The sequence below is a fragment of the Neophocaena asiaeorientalis genome, unplaced genomic scaffold (assembly GCF_003031525.2).
Source record: "Neophocaena asiaeorientalis asiaeorientalis breed wild unplaced genomic scaffold, Neophocaena_asiaeorientalis_V1.1 scaffold589, whole genome shotgun sequence".
NCBI classification, from domain to species: domain Eukaryota; kingdom Metazoa; phylum Chordata; class Mammalia; order Artiodactyla; family Phocoenidae; genus Neophocaena; species Neophocaena asiaeorientalis.
In genome coordinates this window covers 957568-982187 of record NW_020172683.1, presented here as the reverse complement: position 1 = coordinate 982187, position 24620 = coordinate 957568, and the positions used below count along the sequence as shown (strand labels likewise).

At 38.4% G+C, this 24620-nt stretch overlaps 1 protein-coding gene across 15 annotated transcripts in view; it reads left to right on the top strand.

Moving 5' to 3' along the window:
* PRRC2C (proline rich coiled-coil 2C) overlaps positions 1–24620 on the top strand; it is a 97781-nt gene that overhangs the window by 42790 nt on the left and 30371 nt on the right. For all 15 annotated transcript variants that reach the window (XM_024739821.1, XM_024739813.1, XM_024739810.1 and 12 more), the window contains exons 12-19: positions 2983–3616; positions 10168–10337; positions 10793–11042; positions 12065–12275; positions 13486–15738; positions 17979–18187; positions 22266–22420; positions 23477–24296. In XM_024739821.1, coding sequence (XP_024595589.1) covers positions 2983–3616; positions 10168–10337; positions 10793–11042; positions 12065–12275; positions 13486–15738; positions 17979–18187; positions 22266–22420; positions 23477–24296 — 4702 coding nt within the window. The remainder of the gene's footprint in view (positions 1–2982; positions 3617–10167; positions 10338–10792; positions 11043–12064; positions 12276–13485; positions 15739–17978; positions 18188–22265; positions 22421–23476; positions 24297–24620) is intronic.

Below are 24620 nucleotides of genomic sequence, written 5' to 3'. Positions count from 1 at the left end.
TTTTCATGGTCTTTAAAGTTTCTGTCTCCTTTTCTGATTTCATCTACTTTTCTCCCTCTCTGTTCTTACCACACAGGCTTTATTGCTCTTGTTTTAATTTTACCCTCAAGACATTTTATTTGCTGTTGCCTCTAAGCAGAAGACTCTTTCCGAGGTTCTTGCTGTGATCGAGTTCTTTGCTCAGGTGTTAACAATGCACAGGCCTCCCTGATCACTGTACAATGACAGTGCACATACCATCACCATCACTGTCATCTCCACCAGTCATTTTCCTTTTAACCACTGAACGCTCTTTGTAGCATTTCTATACACATAGAAGCTAAAACTAAAACATCTAGCAGAAAATGTAGAAGAAAGTCTTTATGAACTTGGGCCAACAAAAATGTCTTAGATAAGACAAAAAATGCAAGAATTAGAAAAAGGAAATCGATCAGTTGGACTTTGAAATACATCTCTAAGGCAAAGAAAAGATATCACAGGAAAAATATTAATACATCTGATGAAGAACTTGTATGGGGGTGTGTGTGTGTATTTAAAAGCCCTTACAAGTCAATAATAAGACAAAAAGTCCAACAAAATGATTTGGACATTTACTTCATAAAATAAGGTATACAGATGGTCAATAAGCACATGAAAAGATGTTCAATATCTTTAGTCAGCAGGAAAATGGAAAGTAAAACCACATTGAAATTTTGTTACACATCCAGAATTTAAAAGGCTGATGACACCAAATATTGGGGAGGATGCAGAGCAGGTGATACCCTCATATATTGCTCGTGGAGCTGTAAAACCTTGTAATCACTTTGGAAAACAGTTTGGCAGTTTCTTATAAAGTGAAACACATAGTTACTATATGACTTGGCAGTTCCACTCTTAGGTATTCATCTAAGAGGAATGAAAACATACATTTACACAAAGACTTAGGCATGAATGACCATAGCTGTCTTATTTCTAGTTAAAAAAAAACTAGAAGCGGGCTTCCCTGGTGGCGCAGTGGTTGAGAGTCCGCCTGCCGATGCAGGGGACACAGGTTCATGCCCCGGTCCGGGAAGATCCCACATGCCGCGGGGCGGCTAGGCCCGTGAGCCATGGCCGCTGAGCCTGCGCGTCTGGAACCTGTGCTCCACGGCTGGAGAGGCCACAACAGTGAGAGGCCCGCGTACTGCAAAAAAACAAAACAGCAACAACAAAAAACTAGAAGCAATCCGTATGTTCATCCACAGATGAAACAATATGCCTATGATGCCATACTATGCAGCAATAGAATGGAGTAAACTCCTGCTACACACAGTGACCTCAGAACCATTACCCTGAATGCAAGAAGCCAGATACAAAACAGAATATAACTTGATGTATCCATTTTTGTGAAATTTTAGGAAAGGCAGATCTACTCTATACTGCCAGAATTAGATTGCTGGTTGCTTGAGGTCAGGGATGCAGGCAGAGGACTGATGAAAATGCTCTATATGTTGATTGGGGCAGTAGTTACCTAAGTTTATCATTTGTCCAAACTCATCAAACTATACAGTTAAAATATATATATCACATTTTATGTAAATTATACTTCAGTGAAGTTGCTTTTTAAAAAATGCTTACTCTGTGAGTTTAGTGTAAATTAGGTGTGTTTATATAATTACTTTGTTTTTGCAGCTTGTCTTTCAAGCTATAGATGAAGTAACTAAATACCAGAGAGATTAAACGGTTTGCCTAAGACAGCACTGTTAGTAAATGGTAGTCTGGATTCATGGTTTGTTTGGGTTTTTTGTTTTGTATTCAGTCCAGTGTTTTCACCATATCATTGTTTTCTCTTTTGTAGGGATTCTGACTAATGGCTTTTAAGGTTTCTTCACCCTAATACTATTAAAAATCTTGTTTTTGGCTGCGTCGATGAGCACGGGCTTCTCATTGTGGTGGCTTCTCTTGTTGTGGAGAACGGGCTCTAGGTGCTCAGGCTTCAGTAGTTACAGCACATGGACTCAGTATTTGTGGCACGTGGGCCCTAGAGCACGTGCACTTCAGTAGTTGCGGTGTGTGGGCTCATAGTTGCGGCATGTGGGCTCTAGAGCGCAAGCTCAGTAGCTGTGGCGCATGGGCTTAGTTGCTCCACGGCATGTGGGATCTTCCCAGACCAGGGCTCAAACCCGTGTCCCCTCCATTGACAGGCGGATTCTTAGCTGCTGCGCCACCACAGAAGTCTCCAAAATCAATATTTTTTAAACAAATTTTTTAGTTCCTTGATATTGCAGCTCTTCATGTGCTTTTTTTCATCCTGCTTGTCTTTGCAAAGTTGCTGGCATTTTTAGGCTTTGTAGTAATTGTTTTAGAACACATTAGTTGAAAATTAAATCATTAAAACTCAGCCTCTCAGGTCATCCTCCCATTCTCCACCACGGGATCTAGATACGCCTTTCTGGATCTTTCCGTTTAAAGATAGAATTCTCTCTGCCCAAGCTGCTTTTTAGGAATTTCCTCTCCTTTGGCATGTCAGCAGCAGCAATGTCTCCATGTCCTTCACTTAGCATCTTTGACTGTGTGCTCTTTCCTTGTAACTGTATCTCAGTCTTCTCAGGGCTCATGTGGTGCCATGTTGCATCTTTATGGACTTCTTTTCTCCCTCTTTAGGCATTCCATCTCTGGAAGTTCCTGCTAAAGCACTCACAGTCTAAATTTCCTTTGTCTCTAAATTTAGATTAAATTCATGTTGTGACAGTTTCTGATTTTGTTCAACAAATACCGACTGAGCAGTAATGTCTGGCACAGTAAATAGGTACTCACTCAGTAAATATTTATTAGATGGCTGGATTAATTATTCTCGAAAATTAACTAGATTTACTATTTTCCCCACATTGTTACTTGTTTACATTTTAATGTGTATGTTTTTCAGGAAAATTTCTGACACACTGGAGAATTTTGCTCCTGCTCCGTGTCTATGATATATCCTTTGTTGTCATACTCATCTGATAATTTATCTTAATGTTTCAGCATCCTCCTCCAGACCGACAGGCAGTACCTGGAAGACCAGGCCCTTTCCCCCCTAAGCAACAGGTCCCGGATGAAGATGAAATATGGAAGCAAAGAAGAAGACAACAGTCAGAACTTTCTGCAGCAGTGGAACGTGCTCGTAAACGGCGTGAAGAAGAAGAGCGAAGAATGGAAGAGCAAAGGAAAGCAGCATGTGCAGAGAAGCTTAAACGATTAGACGAAAAGCTTGGTATAGTGGACAAACAACCCTCTCCAGAGGAAATTAGAGAAAGGGAGCGAGAAAAAGAACGAGAAAAGGAACGGGAACGTGAGAAAGAACTTGAAAAAGAACAAGAATGGGAGCGAGAGAAGGAGCGGGAAAAAGAAAGGGAAAGGCAACAGGAGAAGGAAAAAGAACTGGAGCGAGAGCAGGAAATACAGAGAGAAATGGAGAAGGAAAGAAAGCAAGAAAAAGAGAAAGAACTAGAACGGCAGCAAGAAAAGGAAAAAGAACTGCAGAAGATGAAAGAACAGGAAAAGGAATGTGAGTTGGAGAAGAAAGAAAGGGAGAAAGTGGAGGAAAAAATTGAACACAAAGAACCTACTTTAGAGCCTATGGTAGAAAAACCAGAAAGTGAAAACAGCTGTAACAAAGGTATGATAGTCTTGTTTGTCTTTATATAAGCTTTACAAAAGGCTTCATGTTACATGTGGATATTGGATATTTTTGTATTTTTAAAATATGTAATCCGAATAAAAGTGATTAGTGTTTTTTGGATAAGGTTGAATTTTATTGGATACTTTAAAATGTTTTTTTCTGTAATTTTTTTTATTATGATAAAATACATGTAACATAAAGTTTAGCATCTTAACCATTTTTAGGTGTACAGTTCAGTGGTATTAAAAACATTCATAATGAACCGTCACTACCATCCATCTCGAGAACTCTTTTCATCTTTTTTTTTTTTTTTTTTTTTTTTTTTTTGCGGTACGCGGGCCTCTCACTGTTGTGGCCTCTCCCGTTGCGGAGCACAGGCTCCAGACGCGCAGGCTCAGCGGCCATGGCTCACGGGCCCAGCTGCTCCACAGCATGTGGGATCTTCCCAGACCGGGGCACGAACCCGCGTCCCCTGCATCGGCAGGCGGACTCTCAACCACTGCGCCACCAGGGAAGCCCCTCTTTTCATCTTCTTAAATTGAAATTCTGTATCCATTAAACAGTAACTCTCCCCAGCCCCTCCCTGAATGGTGATTCTGCTTTCTTTCTGTGTGAGTTTGACTATTCTCAGTACCTCACCTAAGTGGAATCATACAGTATTTGTCTTTTTGTAACTGGCTTTTTTTGTTTAGCATAATGTCCTTAAGTTTCGTCCACTGTAGCATATTACAGAATTTCCTTCCTTTTTAAGGCTACTAATCATCATATAAATACACACACACACCACATTTTGCTTACCCAATCTGTTGATGGACACTTGGGTTGATTCCATGTTTTACCTATTTTAAATAACACTGATGTGACTGTGAGTGTACAGATATCTCTTTGGGACCCTGCTTTCATTTATTTTGAGCACAGGCATACCTCAGAGATGTTGCAGGTTAGGTACCAGACCATTGCAATAAAGCAGATATGGCAATAAAGCAAATCACATGAATTTTTTGGTTTCCCAGTGCATATAAAAGTTATGTTTACACTATTCTGTAGACTATTAAGTGTGCAGTAGCATTCTGTCTAAAAATATATATATGCTGTATGTACATACCTTAACATAAAAATACTTTATTGCTAAAAATGCTAACCATCCATGAGCCTTCAGTGAGCCATGATCTTTTTGCTGTGGGGGTGAGGGAGGGTCTTGCCTCAGTGTTGATGGCTGCTGACTGATCAGGGTGCTGAGGTGGGGGCGCTGTGGCAATGTCTTAAAATAAGACAACAGTGAAGTTTGCCACATCGATTGACTCTTCCTTTCACAAATGATTTCTTTGTAACATCCGTTCTGTTTGATAGCATTTATCCACAGTAGATCTTCTTTCAAAATTGGAGTCAATCCTCTCAAACCCTGGCAGTGCTTCACCAACTAAGTTTATGTAATAACGTTCTAAATCCTTGGTTGTCATTTCAACAGGCTTCACGGCATCTTCACTAGGAGTAGATTCCATCTCAAGAAACCACTTTCTTTGCTCATCTATTGGAAGCAGCTCCTTATCCATTCAAGTTTTATTGTAATATTGCAGCAATTCCGCCATATCTCAGGCTCCACTTCTAATTCTAGTTTTCTTGTTGTTTCCACCACATCTGCAGTTACTTCCTCCACTGCAGTGTTGAATCCCTCAAAATTATCCAGTACTAAGTTGAATAAAAGTGGCAAAAGGAGGCACCCTTGTCTTGTTCCTGATCCTACAAAAAAAGCTTTGTCTGTCAACATTGAGTGTGGTATTAGTTGTGGGTTTCTCATAAGTGGATTTTATTCTGTTGAGGTAGTTTCCTTCTGTTCCTAGTTTGAGTATTTTTATCATAAAAATGTGTTGAATTTTGTCAAATCCTTTTCTGTGATAATTGTGATGATCATGTGTTATTTTCCCTTCATTCTGTCAGTGTATAATATATTGATCGATTTTTGTATGTTAAACCATCCTTGCATCCCAGGAATATATCCCACTTGGTAAACGGTGTATAACACTTTCAGTATACTGCTAAATTCTGTTTTCTAGTATTGTGTCAAGAATTTTTGCATCAGTGTTCATAAGAGATATTTGTCTGTAGTTTTCTTGTAGTGTTCTTGTTTGGCTTTGGTATCAAGGTGATGCTGGCCTTGTAAATGAGTTAGGAAGTGTTCCCTCCTCTTCAATTTTTTGGAAAAGTTTGAGAATAATTGATGTTATTTGTTTAAATGTTTGGTGGAATTCGCCAGTGAAGCCATCAGGTCCAGGGCTTTTCTTTGTCGTGAGAATTTTGATTACCAAGTCAGTCTCCTTACTAGTTAAAAGTCTATTCACATTTTCTATTTCTTTGTGACTTAGTCTTGGTAGATTTTTTGTTTTTAGGAATTTGTACATTTCATCTAGGTTATCCAGTTTGTTGGTGTACAGTTGTCCATAATTCTCTCATAATCCTTTTTATTTCTGTAGAATTGGTAGTATTGTCCCCATTTTCACTTCTAATTTTAGTAATTTGAGTCTTTTTTCCTTAGTTCACCCCTCCCCACCCCAGCTAAAGATTTGTCAATTTTGTTGATCTTGTCAACGAGCTAATTTTTGTTTTCATTGATTTTTCTCTATTTTTCTATTCTCTTATTTTCTTGATCTCTGCTGTGATTTTTATTTCCTTCTAGTAACCTTTGGTTTAGTTTGTTCTTCTTATTCTCATTCCTTAAGTTGTAACTCTAGGTTACTGATTTGAGAGCTTTCCTGTTTTTTAATGTAAGCATTTATAGCTATAAATTTCCCTCTTTGCTTTGCTTTTGCTTTTGCTGCATCCCAGAAGTTTTGGTATGTTGTGCTTTTGTTTTCGTTCATCTCGTAGGTATTTTCCAATTTCCCTTGCACTTTCTTTTTTGATCTTTTGGCTGTTAAAGAGTGTATTGTTTAATTTCCACAGATTTGTGAATTGTTCAGGTTTACTTCTGGTGATTTCTAACTTCATTCCATTGTGGTTAGAGAAAATATTTTATGTGATGTCTATCTTTTTAACTCTTGAGAGTTGATTTGTGACCTAATGTGATCTGTCTTGGAAATGTCCCTCGAGAAAAATGTGTATGCTGTTTTTGGGTAGAGTGTTCTGTATATGTCTGTTGGATCTAGTTGGTTTATTAAGTCCTCTTTTTCCTTATTTATCTTCTGTGTGGCTATTTTAGCCATTATTGGGATTGGAATGTTGAAGCCACTATTTTTTTTTATTTTTTTTTGCGGTACGCGGGCCTCTCACTGTTGTGGCCCCTCCCGCTGCGGAGCACAGGCTCCAGACGCGCAGGCCCAGCGGCCATGGATCACGGGCCCAGCCGCTCCGCGGCATGTGGGATCCTCCCGGACCGGGGCACGAACACGTGTCCCCTGCATCGGTAGGCAGGCTGTCAACCACTGTGCCACCAGGGAAGCCCCCACTATTTTTTTATATATATAAATTTGTTTATTTTTGGTTGCATTGGGTCTTTGTTGCTGCACATGGGCTTTCTCTAGTTGCAGCAAACTTGTGGGTACTCTTCGTTGCAGTGCACAGGCTTCTCACTGTGATGGCTTCTCTTGTTGTGGAGCACAGGCTCTAGGCACATGGGCTCAGTAGTTGTGGTTCACGGGCTCTAGAGCGCAGGCTCAGTAGTTGTGACACATGGGCTTAGTTGCTCTGCAGCATGCGGGATCTTCCTGGACCAGGGCTCGAAGCTGTGTCCCCTGCACTGGCAGGTGGATTCTTAACCACTGAACCGCCAGGGAAGGCCTAAGCCTCTGACGATTAATGTGCAACTATTTATCCCCTTAATTCTGTCAGTATTTTGCCTCATACGTTTTGATGGTCTGTTACTAGGTGTATAAGTGTTTTATAATTGTTGTATCTTGCAGTATTGAACCTTTTATTAGTATTTAATGACTTTATCTCTTGTAAAACTTCTTTGATTTAAAGTCAATTTTGGGGCTTCCCTGGTGGCACAGTGGTTGAGAGTCCGCATGCCGATGCAGGGCACACAGGTTCGTGCCCCGGTCCGGGAAGATCCCACATGCCGTGGAGCGGCTGGGCCCGTGCGCCATGGCCGCTGAGCCTGCACGTCCGGAGCCTGTGCTCCGCAACGGGAGAAGCCACAACAGTGAGAGGCCCGTGTACCACAAAAAAAATAAAAAATAAAGTCAATTTTGTCTCATGTTAGTGTAGCCACCCTGCTCTCTTTTGGTTACTGTTTCCATGGACTATCTTTGTCCATCTTTTCATTTTCAATTTATTTACATATTTGGATCTAAAGTGAGTTTATTGTAGATACCATATAGTTAGATGGCCTTTAATTCTATTTTGTCTGCAAAATTATATTAGCTTCATAGTTAAGAGATGCTGATTCTTCTACTCTTTTCTGATTCCAAGACATTTAACTACTAAATAAAATCTCATTTGTTCACGTGTTAATACCTCTAAAACTTGTTGAATAGAGGTTAATGGGAATTTTGGATTGTCATAATTAAATGACTATACTCAGTTCATAATTTCATATTTGTTTTTCTACCAGTGGGAATAGAAAAACTTCCATAGGTCATTTATATGCTTACCAGACAGTAATTATGCTTTTTGAAAAGAGCCTTTGCTGGACTTCCCTGGCAGTCCAGTGGTTAAGACTCTGCGCTTCTACCTCAGGGGGCATGGGTTCAACCCCTGGTTGGGGAACTAAGGTCCTGCAAGCCACACAGTGCTGCCCAAAAAAACCCAAAGCCTTTGCTAGCTATAATCAGTTTTTTTGTTCTTTCCCAACTTAGCTTATAAACTCTAATTAATAAAACTTTGCTCCAAACTTGCTGTAAAATTCAGTCTTAATGAATAGCTTGAGTTAACAGTGATTTAAAATAGAAATAGTTTTATTTCAGTATATTTTCTGTTACGGAAATACTGAAATTTTTTTTACCTCAAAACCCATGCTCTTTCTATAAGACCCTGCTGCTTGAAGTTATAAAGCTGTTTAAAGTTTTGCTTTAAGTTTTTATCTATATTCTGGGTTACCTTCAAACTTGGTCCTTAATGTAACTATAAAAAGAGTAAGAGTGTTTTATCTCAATTTTTAAAAAAAAATAAGATACAGCCCATGTGGATTATTTGTTTAATTACCAGATTTCACAAATTTTTATATTAAGCAGTCTAGAGATAAGTTGATATTGATAATGGGCTTTTATTAATATATCTTAAGCACTTTGCTCAAAACACTCAAAAAAGGTAAAGTAAAATTTCTCACCACAGAAATGAAAAACATTTGTATACTTTAAAATTGATGAATTCTGAAAGAGAACAACCTTAGGGAATCTCATTCACAGTTAATGAGAAAGGACCATGGATTAGAAATAAGGAAATTCATTTTAGTCCTAGTTCTGCCAGTGAATACATGTAATGACCCTGATTAATTAATTTAACCATCAGCAGTCACTATATATACTTAATTAATTATGCTTTTGTTTTTAATAATCGTTATTTAGTGACACTTTTATTTTCGTTCACATTTTATATGTCTTCTGATGGCAGTTTAATTTTAGCTGGGTTTATCATGAGATGTACCCATTTCATTTTTAAATGTTGCACCTACTTGGCTCTCTTATCTCTCTAATATTTTATTTTTTTAGCATTTTTAATATTGAATGTAATACAGACAAAATGTGATTTGTGATTCTTTTTTTTTTTTTTTTGATTTGTGATTCTTTACTGCATCATTTTACCATTGGCATTATATTAGCTTTCCCATTAAAATCCACCCCTAATTATCTGAGAAAAGAATTTATAATATGCATGGCTTTGTAGTTGTGACAAATGGCATTCTCTAGAATGTATATATGGCTCTGGTTTTCTTTGGGATGAGAACTTTTCTTGTGTGTGGGGGGATGTGTATGATTCTCCTTCTTGTGTATCATAATTGATACCCTTTACATAAAATAATGATTTTAAACTCTGATGACAACAGAGTGATCACCATCTATCTTAAGATATATCACAGAATAATGATTTATATATTTGAAGATAGCTGGTGATCACTGTTGTCATCAGACTTAGATTCATTAGTTTTCTTTATAGATAACATCCCCTGATCAAAAAAATTTTTAAGTAAACCAGTGTGTTCTATTTTAAGTATTTATAGGCCATTTGTGTTTTCACCTAAGTCCTAGAGAACCCCAAGTAAATTTTGACAGTAGTGTTAATATTTAGTGAAACAGTGCAAAATAGGTAGTATTTGAAATGGTTTATTATCACAAAATATCAAATACAGACATTTGTATGGTAAAGCATTTGGGCATGTGATTTCTGTCTTAAGAATCCAGCTTTGAGAAAGTCTAGGGTTTTGTTAATCTAATGTTACCTCATTGATGGTTACCAATATTAAAATACAAAAGTGTTTTATTAGAGTAAGGATGCTTTCTTCCTTGTTAACTTTTTAAATATATCAATCTAATTATTTCACTCCAGTACAAACAACACGTATTTGTCAAGTGTCGCTGATGAGTATAATTATCTTTCACCTTTTCTTTGGGCAGAGGATGACCCAGTTTTCAGTAGACAAGATAACAATCGCAGTGAAAAAGAGACCACACAAGCAGCACATGAAACAGAACCAGAATCAGGGTCTCAGCCTCGGCCTGCTATATTATCTGGCTATTTTAAACAGTTTCAGAAGTCTTTACCACCACGATTCCAGCGGCAGCAGGTAACAATAAAAACATTTTATCTTGTATGTGTGATTAAAAAGGTTTATTGTTCAGTAGTATAAGAAATAATTTGACATAAAACTCAAAATACACAAAGCATACAAATTTTCCCTGAAAAATTTCCTCCTTTTAAATTAGTAAAAGTTTGTTGATAAGGGCTTTACTGTGAAACTTCTGTGTCGTTCCTTTTTTCCATCTGCCTCATTTATAGAAACCATCTTCCTTTCTAGGAAGTGGTTTCTGCAGTATAATTAATGAGTGATTAGTTGCTTAAGTCACGTGTAAGGCAAAATGTCATAACTTATTCTTTGTTCTTTTGTCTTGCCGCCTCTCACTGTCAAATGTGTTTGGAATTCTTTTCCCTCAAGGTTTCAAAAAAGCCTGTTTTCTGATTGATTATATTAATTTATCACATGGAACTAAAGTCTCAGATGTAGGGTCCTGCTTTTTTTAGGAACAGATGAAACAGCAGCAGTGGCAGCAGCAGCAGCAGCAAGGTGTACTTCCACAGACGGTTCCTTCACAGCCATCCAGTGGTGCTGTCCCTCCACCACCACACAGACCTCTTTACCAGGCCATGCAGCCTCACCCTCAGCATTTGGCTTCTATGGGTTTTGATCCAAGGTGGCTCATGATGCAGTCATACATGGATCCGCGAATGATATCAGGTAGACCTGCTATGGATATTCCACCCATTCATCCTGGTAAGTTTAAGTTGGCATTGTCTCATGGCTCACTTGCAGTTTTGCAAGTTCAAAGTTTTTCATTTTCCCCACGTTTTTAGTCTTAATTCCTTTGAGAGTTATAATCTAGTAAGAACTTAAATAGGACTTTTTAATCATAAAATTATGTGTCTTCTCTCAGCACAGAGTAGTTAAATGCCAGGTACTGTACCAACAGTGTGGTAAGACCAAAGGGAAAATATATTTTCTCTCTTGCAAATAATATTTTAAAATTTTCAGGTGGAAAATTGCTATCTTAGTTATAATATCTGTTATTCGCTACATTGTTTTTATTCCTTCAGGTGTTTCAGCATTTGAATTTTGTCCATATATTATATATTACAGCTTTTCAATTTTCTCTATCATTTGCCAGCCTAACACTTGGATTTCCTAATAGTTTAGCTAAAAACAAATAAAATAGCAGTCTTTATCAGAATAAATCCAGATAATCCAGTACCAAGACAGTCTAGAGGAAAATTTAGAGGTGACAAAAATATGATCAAGAATCACATCTTTATTTTTAAATTTACACTGAAAATTTTAAATTTAAGAGGCATAATTTATAGCATATTGATCAACTAAATTAGATTAATGGGATTTTCTATAGAAAATGTTTTTCTGAAAATTTATCACTTGGTATAATTTTCATAATGTTTAACATGCGTAGAGTCACGGTGCTTGTTATCTGATTTTTATAGGCATTATCTTTTCTTTCCTTTAAAGTAAAATAGGCTGTTCTTATGGTTTTGCTTGCTTTGCTTCCTCAATTTTTAAATCTATTTAAAAGCAACGATAAAAATCTCATTCACAGAAAAACTCAATATAATTTTCACTGATTATTTTTTTGAATTAATCAGTTTTACTTGCCAAAAGTATTTCTTTGGTTTAAATATAGAATGTCCAAATAGTAATTAAGTAATAATGTAGATTCTATGTCTATGATGATTTTGTTCCCTTCGTTCTCCTACCCCCACCCCCCAATCTTTTTCTGATCTTTTGTATAGGAATGATTCCTCCTAAGCCATTAATGAGAAGAGACCAGATGGAAGGGTCACCAAGCAGCTCTGAGTCATTTGAACATATAGCTCGCTCTGCAAGAGATCATGCAGTTTCCCTCTCTGAGCCTCGTATGATGTGGGGGTCAGATCCCTATCCTCATACTGAGCCTCAGCAGGCCACCACTCCCAAGGCAACAGAAGAACCTGAGGATATAAGGTAATTATTAAAATTATTAGTAGACCAATAGAATATTGTGGGGAAACGAAAACTGTGTAGTCTCTCTGAAGATCTTTCTGATTTAGGACTGAGCCACCGATCTGATTTTCTCCCATTTTAGTATGCCTTATTTCATTCTAGGACGTATTTTCCTTTTTCTGGCATTTCTGTATTGATTAGGGCATTTTGTAATGTAGTTCTGTACACTTAGTTAAATGCTGAAATTCAGTGGTAGATGTTAAAATTGGCAAGATTCTGCTGTTGATTAGGTACTTGACATGTAATGTGGCTAAAGTGTGGATATAGTTCTTCCACTAACGAGAAATATGGTAGACATTTAATTATCGATATCTTATGGAAGTTTTCTAAGGCTGAGTTAAGGACAAACACTAATTTACAGAGTTACTTTGAAGTGTCAGACAATTGGTGATCTCTAACAGTTTATAACCATGAAGTTAGAACTTCTGCCCTTTTAAGGAGTATGTTATGGTGTTCTAAAATTCTGATTCAGTGGGGAAGATGGACCTACTCTAGTGCACTCGCGTTATAAGTGGAAATGACTAGTTTCGGTATTAAAAATTCACATCAGCATGGTCTAAACTTCCTCTTAAGGAATGAGCTTCATTTGTTTTTAATTGTGGGGGTAGAAACATAGCATATCTGCCCTCCTATCAAAATTTTAAGTGTGTAGTATAAGCATAATGTTGTACAACAGATCTCTAGAACTTTTTAATCTTGCACAACTGAAATTTTTTACCCATTTAATCATACTCATTTCCGCCTTCCTCTTAGTCCCTGGCAATCACCTTCTGTGTGGATGAGTTTGATTATATTATATAGTATAGATAAGTGGAATCATGCAGCATTTGTCCTTCTGTGACTGGTTTATTTCACTTAGCGTAATGTCCTCATCCATGACATAGCATATAGCAGGATTTTCTTTCTTTTTTTAATACTAAACAACATTCTATTGTATGCATTTACCACATTTTCTTAAGCCATTCATCTGTCGGTAGGCATTTAGGTTGTTTCTATCTGTTGGCTATTATGAATAATGTTGCACTAAACTTTTTATAGAGACATAAAGCTCTTTATGATTAGGATCCGTTTTTTTCTTTTTAAATTAGAGGGGTTATTTTGCTGTACATGTACCTGTGAGAAAGATTTTTGCCTTGATGGCTGTTATTTCTTTGAATTCTCCTTATCATAGGCCTGAAGCCCCATTGGATCAGGAACAGATAACTGCTGCTTATCCAGTAGAACATAGTCAGTTAGAGGTTCATCCAAAAGCAGACTTTGTCAGAGAATCAAGTGAGACAGAAGTACAGAAGTTTTTAAGCAGATCAGTGGAAGACATTAGACCTCATCATACTGACACAAATAATCAGCCTGCTTGTTTTGATGTACCTGATCAAAAGACTGTATCCATTCAAGAAGAGCGAATTTCAGCTGGAGAAAGTCAGCCTGCCCGGAAAAGAAGTGTTTCCCATGGATCTAACCATACTCAGAAATCAGAGGAGCAGAGAAATGAGCCATCTGCAAGCATTCCTAAAGTAACTAGCAGATGCATTGATTCAAAAGAACCAGCAGAAAGGTCAGAGGAAAAACCAAAAAAAGAGGGCTTTATACGATCTTCTGAAGGACCAAAACCTGAAAAACTGTATAAATCTAAATCGGAAACTCGTTGGGGCCCAAGGCCTAGCTCCAACAGAAGAGAAGAAGGTAATGATAGGCCTGTGAGAAGATCAGGTCCTATTAAAAAACCTATACTTAGAGATATGAAAGAAGAACGAGAGCAAAGGAAGGAGAAAGAAGGAGAAAAGGGAGAAAAGGTCACCGAAAAAATGGCAAAACCTGAAAAGACAGAAAAGAAAGAGCCTCTTCCTCCACCCCCACCACCTGTGGCACCGCTTCAGCCACAGTCGGTTCCACTGCCACCTCAACCAGAACCAGAGAAATTTTCTTCAGTAGAAACTTCACCTTCAACTTTGGTGCAAAAGCCACCTCAGGATACTGAGAAGCCTTTGGAACCTGTAAGTAGTGTTGAGGTAGAGCCTGCAGCTAAAACTGTAAACCAGCAAACTGTCACAGCACCAACAGTCAAAGAAGAAAAGCAACCTGAGAAAGTCATCAGCAAAGACCTTGTTACAGAGAGGTCTCGACCAGATTTAAGACCAACAGCTAAGAAAGAATCAACTTTACCCCCTAGGGCCTATTGGAAAGAAGCTAGAGATAGAGATTGGTTTCCAGATCAAGGGTACAGAGGTCGAGGCCGAGGTGAATATTACTCCAGAGGGCGAAGCTATAGAGGCTCTTATGGAGGGCGTGGCCGGGGTGGTAGAGGACACACTCGAGACTATCCTCAGTATAGAGACAGTAAGCCACGAGTAGAGCATGTGCCCCCAGGGCCCCTCAGACAGCGAGAAGAAAGTGAAACACGAAGTGAGAGCTCTGATTTTGAAGTAGTTCCCAAAAGAAGAAGACAGCGAGGTTCAGAGACTGACACAGACAGTGAAGTTCATGAAAGTGCAAGTGACAAGGATAGTTTAAGCAAAGGTAAACTTCCCAAAAGAGAGGAACGGTCTGAAAACAAAAAACCTGTAAAGCCTCCATCTTCTTTCAAGCCTGAAAATCATGTCCGAATAGATAATAGACCTCTAGAAAAACCTTTTGTAAGGGATGATGATAAATCTAAACCAGGCTTCCTTCCTAAAGGAGAGCCTACAAGACGAGGCAGAGGGGGAACATTCAGACGTGGTGGAAGGGATCCTGGAGGTCGCCCGTCACGCCCTTCCACTCTACGAAGACCTGCTTATCGGGACAATCAGTGGAACCCAAGGCAGGCAGAAGCTCCTAAACTAGATGATGGAGAGCCACCAAGAAGACATGAGCAGTTTATTCCTATGACAGCAGATAAACGGCCTCCAAAATTTGAGCGAAAATTTGACCCAGCTAGAGAGAGGCCCCGAAGGCAGCGTCCTACCCGACCACCGAGGCAAGATAAACCTCCCCGATTTAGACGGCTAAGAGAGAGGGAGGCTGCTTCAAAAACCAATGAGGTGGCAGTGCCCACAAATGGCACAGTTAGTAATGTGGTTCAAGAACCAGTTAATACTGCTGGGGATGTTTCTGGGAATAAGACACCAGACTTATCTAATCAGAACTCTTCAGATCAGGCAAATGAAGAATGGGAAACAGCTTCTGAAAGCAGTGATTTCAATGAGAGGCGCGAAAGGGATGAAAAAAAAAATGCTGATTTGAATGCACAAGTGGTTGTAAAGGCTGGAGAGAATGTTTTACCTCCAAAAAGGGAAATAGCAAAGAGAAGTTTTTCTAGTCAGAGACCTGGCATAGATCGCCAGAATCGGCGTGGCAACAATGGTCCACCCAAATCCGGAAGGAATTTCTCAGGTCCTAGGAATGAAAGAAGAAGTGGCCCACCATCAAAAAGTGGAAAACGAGGGTGAGTATTTTGTGTTAGATATAATTACTTATGCACCTTCTCTCTTTTTTTTTTTTTTTGGCCGCCATGCGGCTTGTGGGATCTTAGTTCCCTGACCAGGGATTGAACCTGGGCCCTTGGCAGTGAAAGCACAGAGTCCTAACCACTGGACCACCAGGGAATTCCCTACTTTTGCACCTTTAGCGAAGCTAAAAGTATACTTCTTGGTTGAACTGTGCAAAGGAACTAGTCTATAGAGGGCCAAGACATTCTTCTCCTAGAATTTTTTTCTATTCTAAAAGTGTAAGGGTGCTTGAGAAAGAGGTTAGTGTGTCTCAGGAGTCTGCCTGTTGTTACGTTACATTTCTCAAAAGAGTCCTGTTAGGAATTTGTAGGTTTGGGAAAATCTACACACCTAGGGCAGGACCTATACAGTGTCTTCCATTTGGTAAGTCATCTTATTGATGATGAGCAGCCTGCCTTTATTTCTTCGTTTCTCTTTGGAAAACTGGTGCTTACAGGTGTCCTCTGGGACTTAAATTAATATGTTGTAACCATATACAGTCACTCTGTACTGGTTTCTAGAGAGTGAATGTTGAAACTTAAGGATAAATTATATTCCTCACTCAAGTTGCAAACCTACAATAAATGATCCAGCTTAGAGAGAGGCCTAGAAAGCAAAGTCCTGCCCAACCACCAAGGCCACCAGTAACATAAATACCATGTCATTGGTGGTGTTTTTAAAAGAATTTTTGTCAGCTATGCTAAACTTGGTCTATTTTTTTAAATATTAAAATGTTGGTTATAGTAAATTATTACTATTATGTTTAGTATTAGGAAACATTATAAAGTAGCGTTATTCCTAGTTTTAAATCTAGGCTCTGGTATTTACTAGTGGTAAAAACTCTGCTTCCTCAGCAGTAAAAGGGGGAGAAAGTAATAGTACTTATAAAAATGTGTGAAGATTTAGTGACATGATACTTGTGAAACACTTAATGTAACACCTGGTATATAGTAAGCAACTATTATTATGGCCTGCCCGTTTGTTCTTTTTTTTAAAAACCAATTCCCAGATTTGCAGCCTGAGCTGGTAGGAAATTTATTCAGGCAAAGTATCTTAATCTGCATTGGTTAGTTACTGACACTTAGCATTTCAGGTTACTATACCAGTCAGCGAAAATATTTTTGCTTTCTGATAATTTAGAAGAAGTTCCAGGGAAATAATATTACCAGTTGTGTTTGAGTACCTGCTTAACACAGAATTTAAATCTCCCTTTAAAAGTCAAAAGAATAGGATAACATCTAAGTTAAAATAACACTGTATCAATAGTTGTTGACTGTAACCAAACTATTAGAATTTCAAGTAATAATACTCAAGGGAAAAATTGATCAGATTTGTGTGCACTGTAGATCTCAACTACTTAGCAAGACTTTTGTGCTATGTAGACGATAACAACTTTGAACCTGCAGAAATAGCAGTTACTGGCTGTAGTGAAATGAATGTTTTGCGAGAGTCCCATTTAGAAGAAATGAATTCATTCTTCACCTGTCTGAGGTCATGCTTTTTGTCAGGCTCTTGTTAAGCTTTTATCTTGAGTAATACTATAGACTGAGCTGGAAATGAATTGGTAAGGCCATTTTTCATGGTGTTTTTTCATGAAGTTTTTATAAGATGAACCCAAGAAAAGAATCTGTTAGGTAAAAAAAAAACCCTGTAGAAATACCTTTGGTTTTGTGACGTGAATCGTTTCCATATTAAAACTGGTTGTTTATAATGTTTACGTGTATATAAATCTGATTGAACTTTTAAAAAAAAACATACTTGTAGTGTAAGCATAGAATTCTTTAAAAAGAAATTTTCATATGCTGCCCTCTTGTGGAGAAGATCCACTAGTGAATACTTTGGACTAGCTTGGATCACAGAAATTTTCTGCTATAAACAATGTTGGTAGCTCATTTATCACATGATAGACACAGTAAGAATAGACACAATAAGAACCTTCAGAGGATAATTAGAATTGTAGAATTTAATTGCTGGAAAGAATCCTAAGGAGCTTGTCTTATCTCCTTTACTGGGAAGCTCCATCTTAGTGAAGTTGTACCCAACCAAAGTCACTAAAGCTTGTTGGTTTTAGAGTTAGGGTCTTCTATCCCATTGTTATTTCTTCTTAGATTGAACTTTAGAAACTGCCACTAAGAGCATTTTTCTTCTGTTCGGATATGTAGAGGTAGTAATAAAATCTCAAATTATTATTTTGTAGGCCATTTGATGACCAGTCGGCAGGCACAGCTGGTGCTGATCCTGTCAATGGCAGCTCTGCACACCACCAGGAAGGAGCCCCTAATGGTACAGGACAAAAGAACTCCAAAGATTCTACTGGGAAAAAAAGAGAAGAGCCCAAACCAGGCCCTAAAAAACCCAAAGAGAAAGTGGATGCACTATCACAGTTTGATCTCAACAACTATGCAAGTGCGTCTCAGGTCCCTTTTATGTATCTATCTGTTTATCTATTTGTTACATTTAAATAGATACTGTAAATAAAGAAGTCATCAAAAAAGAAAGAGTTGGACTTCAAGGTAGAGATAGAGACTGGTTATGAATCACCAACTGATATAGCTTTAACTGAAATAACACCAGCTTTTAGCATAGGCTTGAGTGCTTGATAAAATTCTTGTTAAAGATAATCCACAGAGTTTCACTGTTCTTCTTTTAAAAAAAAAAAAAAAGGAGGAAATTAACCACCCTACCTTGCTAAACAGGTGTGGGGAAGCACAGAAAACCAAATGTGAAGATGCTTAGTTATAGCTGTACATATTCTGTGTCTGAAAGGAAAGAAATATTAACCTCAGTGAGTTATGACCTTGATAAAATTGGCATCTAAGATACGATAAATAGAGAATAAATAATAGGATGGGAGGTAGTGTTGCTGTGGATAAATGCTTTCAGAAAGCCATAGAGTGATAGGATATCAAATATGAAGGATAACACAGCAAGAAGGAAATATTTGATGAAGAAGTTAACAAGGAGATTCCTTGAGTAGACACTTACATTGATACATGTAAAAATGTGCTATTTGCCATTCATTCAGATGAGACTTAAGCTGGAAATACTGAATAAGATTGAGAGATTTACTAAGTTAAGACCAGATAGTAGTAATGGGAAACTTGGGTTAGGTACTTTTGTTATATCAGTATTAGAGATGTAGATGAGAGTTTTCTTTCATCTAGTTAATACTTATTTATACATACTAAATTTGATTTGGGCCCAGGACTTTGGCATTATTATTTCTAGACCAGCGGTTCTCAAAGCGTGGTCCTCAGACCATCAACATCACCTGGAAATTTGTGAAAAATACAGAATCTTGGGCCCTACCCCAGACCTGCTGGATTAGAAACTCTTGGAGTGTGAAGCAATCTGTGTTTTAACAAGTTCTCCAGGTGATTGCAATGTACGCAAACTTTTGAGAGCTAATTCTAGACTACCATTTTAGGATTCACGTGGGAAAGAAATAAACTTATCTTAATTGTGCGTTTTAAGAATTTTTAGAACTGTGGTTCTTAACAGGAATGGTTCTGCATTTGGCAATCTCTGGAGATATTTTGGTGTCAAAACTGGTGGCCGGATGCTGCTGACATCTTAGTGGGTATAGGCCAGGAATGCTGCTAAACATCCTACCGTGCACAGGACAGCTAGCTCAAAATGTTAATACTGCTAAAGTTGGAAAGTTCTGATTTAGAGAGAGCGATTAAAGTAAATCCATAGGGAGCTTGGATGCTAATCTTATTGTGGTCCATGAGAAGAGATTAACATCCATCTAAACACTACATTTGGAAAATGATAAGTGAAGATTACAAAAGTCCACAGAATATGGCAGATTTCTCAAATATTTGTTTACTAGTCTCTCTTTTTCCAAACAACTTCTGGAGTAGAAATTTTGCAAAGTATTATATTATTGGATTAACACAATATAAAAAGGTAAGAAGTCAATTATTTCTGAATTGATAATGGAAATTGAGCTATTAGTTTTAACTTGTTGAAGTTAATTTTAAGAGTCATCTTTAGGTTCTTTTCCTAAAAATGTTCTATAATTTCCTAAAAATGGTCTTCCTAATAATGTCCTGTTAGCCCAAAACGTTGCAAAGCAGCAGGCAAGAACAGGGTGTTGAGAACAAAGTATTGTTTACATGTCCATAAATGCTTCATGTAATTGAGTGAACTATTCAAAAGGTTTCTAACGGAGCTCTTAGGCAAGAAAATTAAAATAATGAGTGATGGGACTTCCCTGGTGGCGCAGTGGTTGAGAGTCCGCCTGCCGATGCAGGGGACACGGGTTCGTGCCCTGGTCCGGGAGGATCCCACATGCCGTGGAGCGGCTAGGCCCGTGAGCCATGGCTGCTGAGCCTGCACGTCCAGAGCCTGTGCCCCGCAGCGGGAGAGGCCACAAGTGAGAGGCCCGCGTACCGCAAAAAAAAAAATAATAATGAGTGATGGCATGACTATGAAGATGAGCTTTAAACACACACACTTTTTAGTTTAAGTGAAAAACCGAGATGAATTTAGAATTATGAAGAGGTCTCTTCACAAGTCTGAAATACTGGAGTGCATGACATCCTTAGAAATGTTGGACTAAAACCTTGCATTGAGATGAGCATATGCTCCATTTTACATAGTTAATTTCTTTTTTTTTCTTTTGACATCTTTATTGGAGTATAATTGCTTTACAGTGTTGTGTTATACACAGTTAATTTCTTAAAGGATTTAGAACACAAGTAGAAGCGTCATAGATAAATCAGAATCAGTTGGCTTTTTCCTTTGAAATTAAACTTTTATTAGAAAAACAGTAACAGTAATAGGTTTATAAAGAGTGAAAGCCAGTCTTAGTATTTATTTTTTGTTTCCCTGTCAGTGTTTCTGTAAATGCAAATTTTTAGCTATTTAAAAGGAACTGTTTGCCAGTAGATTCCCTATGATCCACTCCATGGTCATATTCTCTTGCCAGGCCCTGCAAGTTATCACCATTCTGAATTGTATATGTATCATTCCCAAGCAAGTATCTATTTTTATTATGTGTTTCCCAATCAGAACATATTATATATTTATATTTGCAAAATTAAAATAATTTATTTGAATTGCCTCACCCTTTTCTTATATTTATTTTGCAAACATTATGCCTACAACCCAAAATCACATCACCTGGACTATTTTTATTTTTCTCCTAAGTATTAGTTAATGGATCTAGATTTCTTATACTCACTGGAATATAGAATAATTTAACAAGATAGCCAGAATAATTGTTAGAGAATGAGTTGAAAGTATATCTTGAATTATTCTTCCACTGGGTTATTATGATGTATGTACATCTATGCCACTTTACATTCACATGGAACTTTAACATGTGTTTCATGTTTTTAACAGCTCCACATTATAGACAATAGTCTACGTAAACTAGAGGCATTAAGAATCATAAGACCAGCTTAGTTGTTCAACACCGCATTGTTAGCACATCAGCCTCTCAGAGCTTATTACATCCTTTGAAAAGGGGAAACAATAGTAATACCCACCTCATAGAATGGTTAGATGCAAATGAGATAAAGTACTATGTAGATCTTTACAGCACAGCACACATCTTGAGGCTGGGAGAGGTAGAGGTTAAGTGATTTGACTACGATAAGACAATTTTGATTTTTCTTTTTTTATAAATTTATTTATTTTTGGCTGCGTTGGGTCTTCGTTGCTGCACGTGGGCTTTCTCTAGTTACGGAGAGCAGGGGCTACTCTGTTGTGGTGCGTGGGCTTCCCACTGCGGTGGTTTCTCTTGTTGCGGAGCACGGGCTCTAGGCGCCCAGGCTTCAGTAGCTGTGGCTCACAGGCTGTAGAGCGCAGGCTCAGTAGTTGTGGAGCACAGGCTTTGCTGCTCCACGGCATGTGGGATCTTCCCGAACCAGGTCTCGAACCTGTGTTCCCTGCATTGGCAGGCAGATTCTTAACCACTGTGCCACCAGGGAAGCCCTTGATTTTTCTTTTAAAAAACAAGGCAGGGCTTCCCTGGTGGCGCAGTGGTTGGGAGTCCGCCTGCCAATGCAGGGGACACGGGTTCGTGCCCCCGTCCGGGAAGATCCCACATGCCGCAGAGCGGCTGGGCCCGTGAGCCATGGCCGCTGAGCCTGCGCGTCCAGAGCTTGTGCTCCGCAACGGGAGAGGCCACAACAGTGAGAGGGCCGCGTACCGCAAAAAAAAAAAAAAAACAAGGCATTACCACTATATTGCTTAAGAAAAAAGGATGTATAATATATCATTCAAAGTAGATAGTCTCAGGACTTTTATTTTTAACCTGTTTATGAAATTTTTTCATATATCTATGAAATCTTTTCAAATTTTGCTGCTAAATGGCCATTTTATGGTGTGAGAAATGAGTTATATACTATGAGTTATGAGAACTAGATCTTTGCCATATCTTTTATTTTTTAATCACTACTGGACTAAACATTTCTATTTATCTCTTCAGTTGCAAAAAAATATCATTTTAAATCTTTTTGTATATCTGTAGGTGTTGTTATAATTGATGACCATCCTGAAGTAACAGTAGTTGAAGACCCCCAGTCAAATTTGAATGATGATGGTTTTACTGAAGTTGTATCCAAAAAACAACAGAAACGTTTACAGGATGAAGAACGCCGAAAGAAAGAAGAACAAATCATTCAGGTATAGCGTTTCAATTTGTTACTAGTTATTTAGATGGTTGCCCAAAATATACTAGGAAATGGTCAAGGTTTCTATCCACCTATAAGGTCAGGGCTGCAGTTATTATTCAAGTTTTGAGAATGACCTGATTTTTCACAACTTTAAACTTTTTAACCAGAACGAGGTAAATTTTAAGTAGAATGTAATCACTAGCTCACCATTTGCCTTAGAGAAGACCATCTTTACTTTATTTCAAAATATATCTTATTTGCCCCATCATACTTCATTGCAGAGTTAGGGTTAATTTTAAATCATCTTGGAAACTTAATGAATACAGCTGCCATGATCTCTAATAACTTGCAGATTCTTGACCTATACAAGTTTCTGTTGTAATCTAAATTAGTTCTTTGAAATACATAGTATGAATCATGATACATTATTTCCTTTAGATCAACCCAACACCCATTTTACTAAATGCTGACAGAGGATAAAAATAAATAGAGTACATAGGTCATAGCGATAAAGAACCCTAACAGGTGAGAGGCTTAAAAGCAGGAAACACTGTAAAAATCCTATGTGGTTGGTAATATTGAGTTTAATTGAATATAATTCTTGGGACTAGATATTTTCAGAAGTCATTTATTTGTTATTATTGTTTAGGAAGATACATTAGTGCATATTTTATATAGCATAATACCTAGCAACACTCCCAGGATTAATGCTTCTGTGGCAAACATGAGTTGAGTGAAGTCAGTAATTTTTTGTCAGGTGGGGTCAGATTTTGCTGCCAAATGAATTTAGTGCGAATTTCCTTAATTTCTTTAACTTCAGAATAGTGGAAAAGAGATTGTGGACCTGTATATCAAGAATATATAATACATATTTGTCTTTTTTCCCCTATAGCATCTTGTAATTTAAAATCTCATTGGCAACCTTGATGTTTTTATTCTATCAAGTAGCTATTTTGTAAAGTAAAGGACCTAAATTAGCAGTAGATAGCTTTGTTGGAATGTCTATTTATGAACTATTACTTTCAGCTGTGTTACTGACACAAATGATTCCTGCAAATTTTTTAAGGTCTGGAATAAAAAGAATGCAAATGAAAAAGGAAGAAGTCAGACTTCTAAGCTCCCGCCAAGATTTGCCAAAAAACAGGCTACGGGAACCCAGCAAGCACAGCTTCCAGCTTTGGCTCTAGCCTCAGCTCCAGGTCCAGGTTCAGCCTCAGCTCCAGGTCCAGCCACAGCCTCAGCTCCAGTTCCAGCCTCAACCCCAGCTCCAGTTTTAGCATCGCTCTCGGCTCCAGTTCCAGCCCCATCTGCAGTCCCAGTCTTTACCTCCACCTCAGCTCCACTCCCAACCTTAGCCTCAGCCTCAGCTCCAGTTCCAACCTCCACCTCAACTACAGCCACAGCCTCTTCTCCAGCTCCAGCTCCAACCCCAATCCTTGCCTCCGCTTCCACCCCAGCCTCTGTCCCCATCCTTGCCTCAGCCTCAATTCCTATCCTTGCTTCAGCTCTATCACCAGCTTCAGCTCCACCTCCAGCCACCTCAGCCCCAGCTGCCCCCACCTCAGCCCCGACTGTCCCTGCCTCAATCCCAGCCCCAGCCCCAACCCCTGCCCTAGTCCAAGTCTCAGTCCCAGCCCCTACTGCCCCAGCCCAGACTCAGGGACAGACTCACAAACCAGTCCAGAGTCCACTACAGACTACAACACAGTCTTCAAAACAGCCACCTCCTTCAATTAGACTACCTTCAGCTCAGACACCTAATGGCACAGATTATGTAGCCACAGGAAAACCCATCCAGACCCCACAGTCACATGGCACTCTTACAACTGAATTATGGGATAACAAGGTGGCCCCACCAGCTGTGTTGAATGACATCTCTAAGAAATGTAAGTGTGCAAGAGGAAGTGAGGGGTGGGAAATGGCATGGGAATTGGGGGTTTTCAATTTTATTTATATACTCAGTATGTTTTTTCCTAGGCATTTCTTTTTCCTCAGTAGGAAGCAGTAACAGTAATCTTTTCTTAGCTTCCTTTCTTAACACCTTTGTTTCTAAGACAAGTGTGTTATATTTTTAACAGCCATATTTTATGGACACAACTGTGTGTTGATAAAACAATGGTACAATGTTTTAGAGGAGATTATATTTATTTTGGTATGCAAGAATCTCTTTAAGTATTATATACCATGTGAAAAGTCATTCTTTTATTATC